Genomic DNA, 12,500 nt, shown 5'->3' with positions numbered 1-12,500 from the left:
TATTTAAAAATGAATTAATAACTGTTTGGATTTGACGTATCGTACACCTGTAAAATATTTTTCATATTTAAAATGACAAAACCCCTCTTCGGAAAAATCATGTGTCATGATACTGTTGTTGATATTATTCATTTTTGTTTGGCTACTTTTGGATTGTTTTGTGTCATGTTTGTGTGTCCTCAAATGCTCTGTTGATTGCTATTCTGAATGTTGCTGGGCCGGGTTTGGTTTTAGAATTAGGATTGTATTATTATTGTATTATTGTGTATTATTTTGTTGGACTGATTTAAAAAACAAAAAACAAAAAAAATTCCCTAAACAAAAATATTACACATGTCAATTTTGATCCTTTTAAAAGCATTTTGGTCAGATAAAATTTGTAAAATAAAACTCATGTTATGCAAAGTTATACTAATTAAAAATGATGGCATCAGTTAAGAAAAATACCTTGAAAGTTAAAATAAAATACAAATTACGTATTTGCTATTTTGTTTTGTTTTGAGAAAAAGTGAAAAATAATTCATCCAAAATGTTCTTTATGTTATTTAAAAAATAATTAATAACTGTTTGGATTTGACATATCGTACACCTGTAAAATATTTTTCATATTTAAAATGACAAAACCCCTCTTTGGAAAAATCATGTGTCATGATACTGTTGTTGATATTATTGTATTATTATTGTATTATTGTGTATTATTTTGTTGGACTGATTTAAAATAAATAAATAAATAAAATAAAAAAAATTCCCTAAACAAAAATATTACACATGTCAAATTTGACCCTTTTAAAAGCATTTTGGTCAGATACTTTTTTTTTTTTAAATAAAACTTTTTATTTGTTATGCAAATGTTTACTAATTAAAAATGATGGCATCAGTTAAGAAATATACCTTAAAAGTTCAAATAAAATAAAAAAAATACATATTTGCTATTATTGTTTTGAGAAAAAGTGAAAAAAATGAATCCAAAATGTTCTTTATGTTATTTAAAAATTTATAATAATTGTTTGGATTTGAGGTATTGTCAATGTATCGTACACCTGTAAAATATTTTTCATATTTAAAATGAAAAAAACCCTCTTCGGAAAAATCATGTATAATTTTACATATATATATATATATATATATATATATATATATATATATATATATATATATATATATATATATATATATATATATATATATATATATTCAGGTTAAAGACAGACAATGTAAATAAGGCATCAGAGGGATGTGCAGAACAAAGATAAATAAAATAAACAGACAGGGCAGAAAGAGAAAAGGGCGGTATGGCGTAGTGGGTAGAGCGGCCGTGCCAGAAACCTGAGGGTTGCAGGTTCGCTCCCCGCCTCTTGACATCCAAATCTCTGCCGTTGTGTCCTTGGGCAGGACACTTCACCCTTGCCCCGGTGCTGCTCACACTGGTGAATGAATGATGAATGATAGGTGGTGGTCGGAGGGGCCGTAGGTAGGCGCAAACTGGCAGCCTCGCTTCCGTCAGTCTACCCCAGGGCAGCTGTGGCTTATAAATGTAGCTTACCACCACCAGGTGTGAATGAATGAGGGGTTCCCACTTCTCTGTGAGCGCTTTGAGTATCTAATAATAGAAAAGCGCGACATAAAATCTAATCCATTATTATTATTATTATTATTATTATTATTATTCTTATGATTGAAGTAACACAGCCAAAATTATGGCCAAAATAAAGCAAAAATGTACAGAAAGGACAAAAAAAAGGTTGAATGTAATTTGTTAGTCAACCCCTATCAATTAAAAACATATGTTGGTCAAATTCAAGTGTGAGGAGATGCAAAATTTGCACAAAAAAAATTCTAGATATTCTCAGAATTCATTTATTGAATTAATCTTCATTATAAATGTGTATACTTGTTTTTTGTTTTTTTTTCAACTATATTTTCAAAGTATATCGAATTCATCATCTTTATTGTGCAAAATGTGGCCCCCACATCCTGCAATCAATCAATCAAATGATTTTTTATTTATTTATTTATTTTAATTTAATTTAATTTTATTTATTTATTTATTTTTTGTTCTTCTTTTCTTCTTATTGTTTATTTATACAGCACTTGATATATGTGCAGTCAAGTTGCAACACAAAGTGCTTTACACCAGTGAAGTAAAATAAATAAATAAAAATAGAAGAAGAAGACAACATGCACAAACACACACTCAGCAATATTGACAATAACAAAACATGGCGTGGCGCTGAAGATTGAGCAAAATTGCCACATTTGAGGCTCACTAAAATCAACGTCATCTCAAAAAAAAAGGTAAAACATATTTTAAAAACACAATTCGTAAAAAATAGAATATAAATAATAAATAAATAAACATATAAAATAATGAGAACAGTAGAAATAGCAATAAATAACAGAAAATACCAGAATAAGAATTAAAAAACTTAAGAATAGTTTAAATATCCGATTAAAAGAGGTTTTGACACCTGATTATAGTGTTGTAATTAAATAATATTTGGTATTGCTTCAGATAAGTAATTATTGGCTCATGCTCACCTTTTTTATTTTTTTTATTAATCAATCCAAGAAAATAATACACAATAATACCATAATAATATAATTCAACATTCAGAATAGCAATCAACAGAGCAATTGAGGACACACAAAACAATCCAAAAGTAGTCAAACAAAAATGAATAATATCAACAACAGTATCAATATTAATAAGAATTCCAACATAGCAGTGATTAAAAAATCCCACATTTACATTATCATCATAGCCATTTATTAAAAAAAAATTAATAAAAACTGACAGTGGCTTACACTTGCATCGCAACGCATAGTGTCCAATATTTTCCACAAAGATAAAATAAGTCATATTTTAGGTTCATTTAATAGTTAAAACACATTTAAATAATGGATCCCATATTCCAATATATGCTATACTCATTATCATCTCAACTAAATGCAGTTTTTTTACTGATATCATCTCCACAGCTTGTGTATACCAGTCAGTATGACTTATTATTATTATTATTATGATGTATTATTAAAAAATGAATAAAAAAATCCAGTTAATCTGTCGATCATTAACAGAAGATATGAATAGCATTTATTTTTGTTCTTGCAAGCAAATCAAATTGTGAATTATGTTGGGGGGTTTTTCACCGTACATTGAACTAACATATCTATTTATTTTATTGAAAAAGGAACTAGAAAAAATAAACTTTATTATATAATAACATTTTTACATTGGAAAACCTGCTGGTCCATATAAGCAGAAATGTATGTGTCATGGAAATGCTATTTGTTTTGACTGGGAATTACAGGGTTGTTTATTATGTGACGCTGTAAAGGCTGCATGGTTGGCGTGGATAATGGATTAGCAAGGACAAGGCGTTCCTCGGTTCAATTATGCCGAACGCTGTGAAAAGACCTAATCTCGGGGAAATACCTTTGCAAGGCGGGAAACTGTGGCAGGTCACTATTAAACTTATGTAACGAACCCTGCGTCACGCCAACATATAATGAATGGAGCGCATGAATAGGCATGGGTGTGCCATCCGACAAGCCATTTTCTAACACTCCTGTTCACATTGCAAAAACCCAATTGAAAAAAATCAAGCCTTTTTTAGTATGTCAACAGAGAAAGAATATTTGACTTGCCGGCTCTCTTAAATCAAGTGAAATCTTGACAAGTCACGTATTTCGTGTTCTGTTGGGAGATCATCCTGCTTATTTGAAGTATTATATCCCAGATTTGAGTGCATATTACTTAAGCATATCAGTCAAGCTTATAATGTGTATGTTAAGGGAAACTATCTTGTTCATCAAAAAAAAGTCTTTTTCATGGTTTAGACCAGGGGTCACCAACGCGGTGCCCGCGGGCACCAGGTAGCCCGTAAGGACCAGATGAGTAGCCCGCCGGCCTGTTCTAAAAATAGCTCAAATAGCAGCACTTACCAGTGAGCTGCCTCTATTTTTTAAATTGTATTTGTTTACTAGCAAGCTGGTCACGCTTTGCTCGACATTTTTAATTCTAAGAGAGACAAAACTCAAATAGAATTTGAAAATCCAAGAAAATATTTTAAAGACTTGCTCTTCACTTGTTTAAATAAATTCTTTTTTTTTTTTTACTGTGCTTCTTATAACTTTCAGAAAGACAATTTTAGAGAAAAAATACAACCTTAAAAATGATTTTAGAATTTTTAAACACATATACCTTTTTACCTTTTAAATTCCTTCCTCTTCTTTCCTGACAATTTAAATCAATGTTCAAGTAAATGTATTTTTTTTATTGTAAAGAATAATAAATACATTTTAATTTAATTCTTCATTTTAGCTTCTGTTTTTTCGACGAAGAATATTTGTGAAATATTTCTTCAAACTTATTATGATTAAAATTCAAAAAAATTATTCTGGCAAATCTAGAAAATCTGTAGAATCAAATTTAAATCTTATTTCAAAGTCTTTTGAATTTCTTTTAAAAATTTTGTTCTGGAAAATCTAGAAGAAATAATGATTTGTCTTTGTTAGAAACATAACTTGGTCCAATTTGTTATATATTCTAACAAAGTGCAGATTGGATTTGAACCTATTCAAAACATGTTATCAAAATTCAAAAATGTATCTTAATCAGGAAAAATTACTAATGATGTTCCATAAATTCTTTTTTAAATTTTTTCAAAAAGATTCAAATTAGCTAGTTTTTCTCTTCTTTTTTCGGTTGAATTTTGAATTTTAAAGAGTCGAAATTGAAGATAAACTCTGTTTTTCGGGTTTTCTTCTCTTTTAAACCGTTCAATTAAGTGTAAATGTCATTAATTATTAATAATAACATAGAGTTAAAGGTAAATTGAGCAAATTGGCTATTTCTGGCAATTTATTTAAGTGTGTATCAAACTGGTAGCCCTTCGCATTAATCAGTACCCAAGAAGTAGCTCTTGGTTTCAAAAAGGTTGGTGACCCCTGGTTTAGACTAGTCCCCGAACTACGGCCCGCGGGCTGAATACGGCCCGCCTGCATCCAAAATGTGGCCCGTGGAAAGTACCAAGTTAAAAAAAAAGTATATACAGTACAGGCCAAAAGTTTGGACACCCCATCTCATTCAATGAGACCCAATCCAAACAAGCTTCCCTTGTCATGTCGCAAAAAAAACAAATTCCACCGACACAAAAAGTCAACATATTAGGTCACACATAACACAACCCACTCATTAAACTTTGTGGATATTTAAAAAAATATATATATATGTTCAAGCACCATAAAATAAAAAAATATTTCCATTTAAATCCATTATAATGCATGGTGGGCATAAAGCAAAACACTCTCTCCACAGTTATCCATGTTTAGCATTTTTGCTGCTTGATATTTCTGATTGATTACAAAACTTTAAGGAGGTCGTCAGGGAAGTAAACAGGGTAAGAGTCAAACTTTCACATACTCCATCCATCCATTTTCTACCGCTTCTTGCACATACTCTTAATATCTAATCATATTAACAAATATACACACATATATATATATATATATATATATATATATATATATATATATATATATATATATATATATATATATATATATATATATATATGTATAAACATACATATGTACATACATATATACGTATATATACATATATAAATATGTAAATAAATATAAATAAATATGTATAAATATATATATATATATATATATATATATATATATATATATATATATATATATATATGAATATGTATGTATGTATATATATATACAGTGTTTCCCATAAACTGCCAAGATACCTGTGGCGGTAGGGGCGTGGCTATGGGCGTGGTCACCATGACATCATCGAGTAATTTGCATAATTTGCTACAATGATATGATTTTCTCTAAAAAGGCTCAAAAAATTTATACTTACTAATTAATAATAACAGTTTTATTTTAAACGTCCATCCATCCATCCATTTTACAATATAATTACAACACTTTATGTACATATTTATATACAGATTTGAACAATAAGTTATTCACTGAAATATATTTATTAATTGTGGTTCTTACACAAAATATATCTTATAAAATATAAAAGCTAAAATGTCTCTTAAAGCTCTGCCCCTTTAATTAGTGCATACTAAATAATTTAACTTTAGCCTACTACTACAACCATATTATTTACCAGCAACATAAAGTGAAACAGAGGCGGAGGTGTCCTGCCACAGTCAGTAACAAATAAACAGAAAACAGTAGTGGTCAAATACAAATAAGGCAACAAGAGAAGTATCCTACACTTCTCTTTTGTAAAGTAAATCTGAACAGCCTATATGGGCATCTACATCAACTATATGATTTGCCTATAAAGCTGGACAGGACAAAAAAAAATAAAAATAAAAATAAAAATTTTAATTTTTTTTTTTTTTTAATTTGTGGCGGACGTAATTCTTTCGTGGCGGGCCGCCACAAATAAATGAATGTGTGGGAAACACTGTTAGTGTACAGTCCCATATTTAATTAATATGTCGGTTTATCATTGTGTTGATAAAAGCTCAGACTCAATATCCTCCTGAAAACCAGCATCCTATGCAGTGAACGTCCCTTTTGGTCTACTTCTTTTGTCAGCGTTGCACATTTTAGAAAAGAAAAATAGTCCTGTAATGCAAAACACAAATGTACCCTGTAGAGTACGCTGGTTCTCAGGAGGATATGAGAACCTGGTTCTTAATCTTTTTTTCTTCTTTTTTTCTTTAACTTTGCAAGACTATTGTGCTTTACTTGGCCGAACAATAATGGATTTTGAAAACATGTTCATTTTTCACCCGTAGGGACTTCTGGAAGCAGTCGACGAATTGAAGATAACATCAAAGGCCTGAAGAGGAAAAAGGTTGTTGCGGAAAACAAGTTGAAGAAAATTCCTAAGTCCCCGGTGAAGAAACCTCTACAGCTGAAAACTCCTGAAACTGCTGACCAAGGAGGATCCTCTAGGGAAAAGAAAGCCTCTTGCTCCCCTGCTTCCAACAGGCCTTCCAATCACCATTCAACATCACCGACTGGGGAAAGCGAGTCACAGGATGCCCGACCGGTTGAACCACCCCCTGAAGAAGGGGTATCCGTCACTGACCATGAAAGACTGAAGCAAGAGGAAACAAAGCCAACGCCTCCGACACAGGAACCGGCTGATGAAGAGGAGAGTTCTTTGAAAGGGACGTTACCTAAAGACAGTGACACCCAAAACTGTAGCGTTGATACAACTGATAAAGATCCGTACCACACCAGCGCTCCACTTGATGTCCTGCTGAAAGCGATGGAGCCTGACATGCTTACACTTGCCGAGAGGAAACAGTCTTTCCCAGTCTCAGGTCAGCACACTGGGGAATTGTCCAACATGCCAGCCGCCAATGTTGGTCTTCAAACTCAGTCGTCTCCTATGCAGACGTATTATATTGACAAACAGGGTCATTTCATTGGCATTGCAGCACCGTTACAGGGTAGTGTACAGGCATCTAGGCAGGGTGAGGCTCTGCCGCCTCTATCGTTTGCAAATCAACATTTTATTCCCGTTGTTTCTAATCCCGAAAATCCAAGCATTCACATGAGCTTTAATACTGGACCGCCTGCTATGACTCATGTACCTGCTCCATCAGGCTCAAATGCTTTGCCAAAAAGTCAACCCCCAATTGTGCACACCTGCCGGTCGCTCTCTGCAACTGTTCCCAGCACCATTCAGGTGCCAGTTACACCTGGGAACAACCATGTTCAGCTTACGACTGTAATGAACTTTGGCGGTGAGCATGTTTCTAAGGACCAAAAGCCAAAGAAGCCCGGCAAGTATAAATGTGAGTACTGCCACCGGCCATGTGCAAAGCCCAGCGTGCTGCTTAAACACATCAGGTCTCACACAGGAGAAAGACCATACCCGTGTGTAACCTGCGGTTTCTCTTTCAAAACCAAGAGCAACTTGTATAAGCACAAGAAATCCCATGCTCACGCTATAAAACTTGGTCTCATTGCACGCTCTGAATCAGGAGGTGGGCTGCTGCCACAAGAATCCGACAAAGCCCTTGGAACACATTGTGAGGTAGAGGAGAGCGGGGACAGCGATGAAGAAGGTAGCACTGTAGACCTGGATCCGGACTCATCGCAGAGCAGTGCAGCAGCCTTGTCTGAAAATAGCTCACAGAGTGCCGGTACAGCCCAAGCAATATTCGGGGAAGCGGACTCATTAGCTGCGTTCGATTCAATGAAACCAACCCATGCTCAGAGAAGTCATGAGCCCAAAGTGACAGCTGCGCTGCCAAAAGTTGTTGTTTACCCAGTTAATGTGTCGCCTTTAAGGGCAGATAGCCCAAGAGTTACAGGTGCAGCGCCTGAACAAGCTGCGTCACAGCGCCAACGAGAGTTCCCAACTGCCAATCTGAGATCAAACATCACGGTCCTCTCATCGCTGAAAGAGGTAGTTGGTACAAGTCCTTCACTCGATACTGTGAGTGAAGATGAAGACCAGCAATGTAAATCTCCACTTTTAAGTGGACATGCCCAGCTTCAGAGGCAACAAGCTACAGACGTTTCACAACAGCAACAGGCTAAGTGTCTACTAAGCCCTCGTAGTTTGGGAAGTACAGATTCTGGCTACTTCTCTCGCTCTGAAAGTGCTGACCAGGCTATGAGTCCACCTAGTCCATTTGTGAAGATAACACCACCAGCTGACATTGATCTATCCAAAAAGGATATGTCTTCTGCCCCTCCTGTAATTTCTACAGTAATGCGTGCGGTAGCAGAGCAAAGATCGCAAGTAACGGATGGACAGATGCGTCCCCCGTTAGAAACTAAAACCCTTTCTCTGGAAGAAAGAATTTCAAAGCTGATATCTGACAATGAGGCAGTGGTTGACAACAAGCAATTGGACAGTGTTAAACCAAGGAGGACCTCTCTGTCAAGGAGAGGTAGCATTGACTCTCCCAAATCCTACATATTTAAAGACTCCTTTCAGTTTGATCTTAAACCAATAGGACGGCGGTCAAGTTCCAGCTCAGACATTCCCAAGTCGCCTTTCACTCCCACAGATAAATCAAAGCCAGTTTTTCTTCTTTCTGTACCTTCTCAATACCCCCCAATGGATTGTTTGCCGATTACAAGGAGTAACTCTATGCCGACAACACCAGGACACTCTGCTCTTCCATTTAATATTGCTCACCTGGCCCACCCTTTACGAATATGTCATTCTTTTGATGAGAAAAGTACAATAAACGATGACGTATTTTCATCCGCACCTTCTACCCCCAATCCAGCAATACATTCTCGGACTTTAGTCAGACAAGCAGCAGTGGAGGACTTTTCCACCAGTGAGGGGCACAGACTTCCTACCGTCCGCTCGATGGATGATGCATATCATGCTCTAAACAATAGCACAGAATCAATGCAGAGAAGTCGGTCTTTTGAGTACAGTCAAGAAAGACAAAGAAAATTTCAGCAAAATAAAGGTACTATGTATGAGTGTGAAACTTGTCGAAACCGGTACAGAAAGTTAGAGAATTTTGAAACTCACAAGAAATTCTACTGCTCGGAACTTCACGGGCCAAAACACAAGCCTGTTGTTGTTAAAGAAAGTGATCAAGATGTTTTTCATGCCAACACACAGACACATTTAGTTCCAAGATCAGCTATTGGATCAGGAGTAATGGATCACCAGATATCAATCAGGAAGAGAAGGAAAATGAAAAGTGTTGGAGATGAGGACGATCAATCTCCAACTGACACAAATCCACCGTGTTCGGTTAGTTTTGATTCAGGCCAGTTACCTGTAACAGCCCTGGCAAGTCAAAGTTTTCCCCAGCATGGTGTAATGGTGGACATTCAACCCAAAATTAACCAGGCAAAGCCACCTCAAATTCAGCTCATAGCTCGAGGTCAAAGTGCTTCAGATTCTAGACTGTCACCAATCCGAGAGACACAGATCAACACCTGCACGAAAGGGGAACTCCAGAGGCAAAGCAGTGGTACTTCAGTCATCAGACATACCAACTCTCTCAGCAGACCCAGTTCATTTGAGACAGAATCTACAGAAAAAGGTTCTCCTCTGGACAGCAACGAAAAGGATCCTCTGAAATCCAAAAAAGATACATCATCAGATAACAGCTACCATGACAAGTTATCAAACCAGAAAACTATAGAAGCTGATTATGGTAATCAAAGAATGGAGCAATCTACTGATGGTACAGTGGCTGCAACTGGGGAAATCTCTACACCTTCCCATCAGTGCCGTCTAGTTCGTCAAAACAACATCCAAGTTCCTGAGATTTTAGTCACAGAGGAACCTGACAGAGAACACGAAGCACAGACATCTGAGCCAACAGAAAAGCCCGCAGATCAGTTCAACTGGCCACAAAGAAGCGAGAGTTTGTCAAAGTTACCGACTGAAAAACTCCCACCAAAAAAGAAAAGAATTCGTCTTGCTCAAATGGACCACTCCTCAGGCGAATCAAGCTTTGAGTCGAGTCTCTCACGCAGCCTGAGCAGAGATAGTACTCTCTCACACTGTTCCAGCATTTCAGCCTCCTTTGACAGAGAAGAAGCATCACGGTCAGAGAGTCCATCAAGAGTAGAATGTATGAACAAAATTCCAGAGCAGCTAAGTCAACCCAAAGTATTCAGTACGCTAGGTGTACCTGGAGCAATGAGGCGAGCTGCATCCGAACAGATTACCTGTACCCAACCCTCAGTGGAAATTTCATGTGACTACCGTAGCAAGTCTTTTGACTGTGGAAATGTATCCCCCAAGAGAGGCCCATCACCTATTGGGCAGCCTAAATGTGGACCAATCCAGGTTCCACTTATTGAAAGAAGGCGTGGCCCATTAGTTCGTCAAATGTCTTTAAAAATATGCCCAGATAATCAGCAGCCTGTACGGAAGGCTGTCATCACCCTCGACAAAGCTCCAAATACAAATGCAAACCAAAATAGATGCCAGCAAATTCAAATTGTCAATAGATTTCCCTTGGCCCAACCTGTCGTCCTACAATCTGGAGAAATTCCCCTGCAAAGAAATGAGCAAACGATCCAAAGTATCAACCTGGGGAGCACAACACAGCAAACCCAAATCTATGGCCTTCCACACCCTTGGCATCAAACATCTAAAATGCAAACCTGCCAAAGGGTACCGCAACCTTTGAGCCAGATCATAGTTGGTGGTGACAATGCCCGAAACAAGCCAGCTGACGTAGAAGAAAACAAATGTTATGTGCCCAAATACCAATTGCCGTGTCCTACGCAAAGACCAAGTCAAATGTTTTCTTTCACCAGCACACACGGATCTCACGTCGCATTGCCAGCTTTAACAATGCCCATCGCCAATCCGATTTTGAGCATTCCAAAACCATCGGATGAACTCAGAAAAGTGTATACCGCTCCACCCGATCAACACGCCTCTGATGTTAAGAACACATCTGTTGTTTTGCATGGTGAACAGAGGAGGGAGTCAAACAATCACCTGCAATCAGGTGGTATTCCATTGCCACAGATCCTCATAACTCATGAGCAAATGCACACTGCTCCTACTGTCTCTGGCAAAAATGCATTTCCATCCATTCATCTTGTAGATACTGAAACTCATACTGCACCAAGTGTAAAGAAGGGTTGCACTCAATTTGTTAATATTAATAACAATAGTGGGGAAAGAGTGTCGTGTCCGGGCTCTTTACATTGCACACAGAAACTTGCGTCAGTGACTCTATGCCCACAACAGGAGCCCATTGCTTCAAGTAAAAGAATGCTGTCACCTGCCAACAGTTTGGACATCTACATGGAAAAGCATCAAAAACGAGCTAAGGACGAGCACGGTGTGGCCTGCCTGACCGACGGAAGATCTGTCAATTATCTCAATTCCAACTTGTCGGAAGTAACCAGACAGCGGAAACTGACGCTTGTAAGGCAGGTTTGCACAACTGAACCAGTGGACAGTCCTATCGAAACCGAGGCCCCTCCCTTTCCTCAAGTTAAGACGGATACTGAGAAGGACCTTGATGATGTTAAGCCTATGTCACCTGACAGTACCAGTATTGAAAAAGACGCAAGCAAAGTTATTCCCGAAGAAGCCGGCCGTGCTGTAAATACTTCACCTGATCGCCAGGCTTCCCCTATGCCAGCTAATAACCCTCAGAAGACGCCACAGAAAATGGAGGAGCAGAGGTGGAATCCCAGCAAATCGCCAATCAGACCCTCGAGTTTCCATGGTGGTCAAGTAAAACTGACTACATCCGTGTCCGTGTTTAACACAAAAGACAGCCATCGCCTTTCCTTCCCCAGCCTGAAGACGACCACCACTTTCACGTGGTGCTTCTTGATGAAGAGAAAACCACTTCACGTGCTACAGAGTGACCTGAAGACTTCAGCTTACGCTGCATGGGCAGTCAACCCAAACAATCCGAACCCACTTGGGTTGCCCACAAAGGTGGCCATGTCCCTTCTTGACTCCAAACACACCTCCAAAAAAATCCACTACACTTCTGCTATCAAAACCACTGGGAAATCGGACATCTTGT

General features: G+C 37.3%; 1 protein-coding gene across 4 annotated transcripts in view; it reads left to right on the top strand.

Annotated features, from left to right (window-relative positions):
* hivep1 (HIVEP zinc finger 1) overlaps nt 1-12,500 on the top strand; it is a 175,994-nt gene that overhangs the window by 146,768 nt on the left and 16,726 nt on the right. For all 4 annotated transcript variants that reach the window (XR_009822152.1, XM_062029565.1, XM_062029564.1 and 1 more), the window contains one exon: nt 6,789-12,500. This exon is cut by the window's right edge and continues 35 nt beyond it. Coding sequence is in view for 3 of the 4 variants with exons in the window: in XM_062029565.1 (XP_061885549.1) it covers nt 6,789-12,500 (5,712 nt within the window). In the remaining variant the exon portion in view is untranslated. The remainder of the gene's footprint in view (nt 1-6,788) is intronic.

Source organism: Entelurus aequoreus, linkage group LG20, assembly GCF_033978785.1.
Source record: "Entelurus aequoreus isolate RoL-2023_Sb linkage group LG20, RoL_Eaeq_v1.1, whole genome shotgun sequence".
In the NCBI taxonomy this organism is placed as follows: domain Eukaryota; kingdom Metazoa; phylum Chordata; class Actinopteri; order Syngnathiformes; family Syngnathidae; genus Entelurus; species Entelurus aequoreus.
The sequence above is the reverse complement of the archived record's forward strand: the minus strand, read 5'-3'. Positions and strand labels throughout refer to the sequence as shown.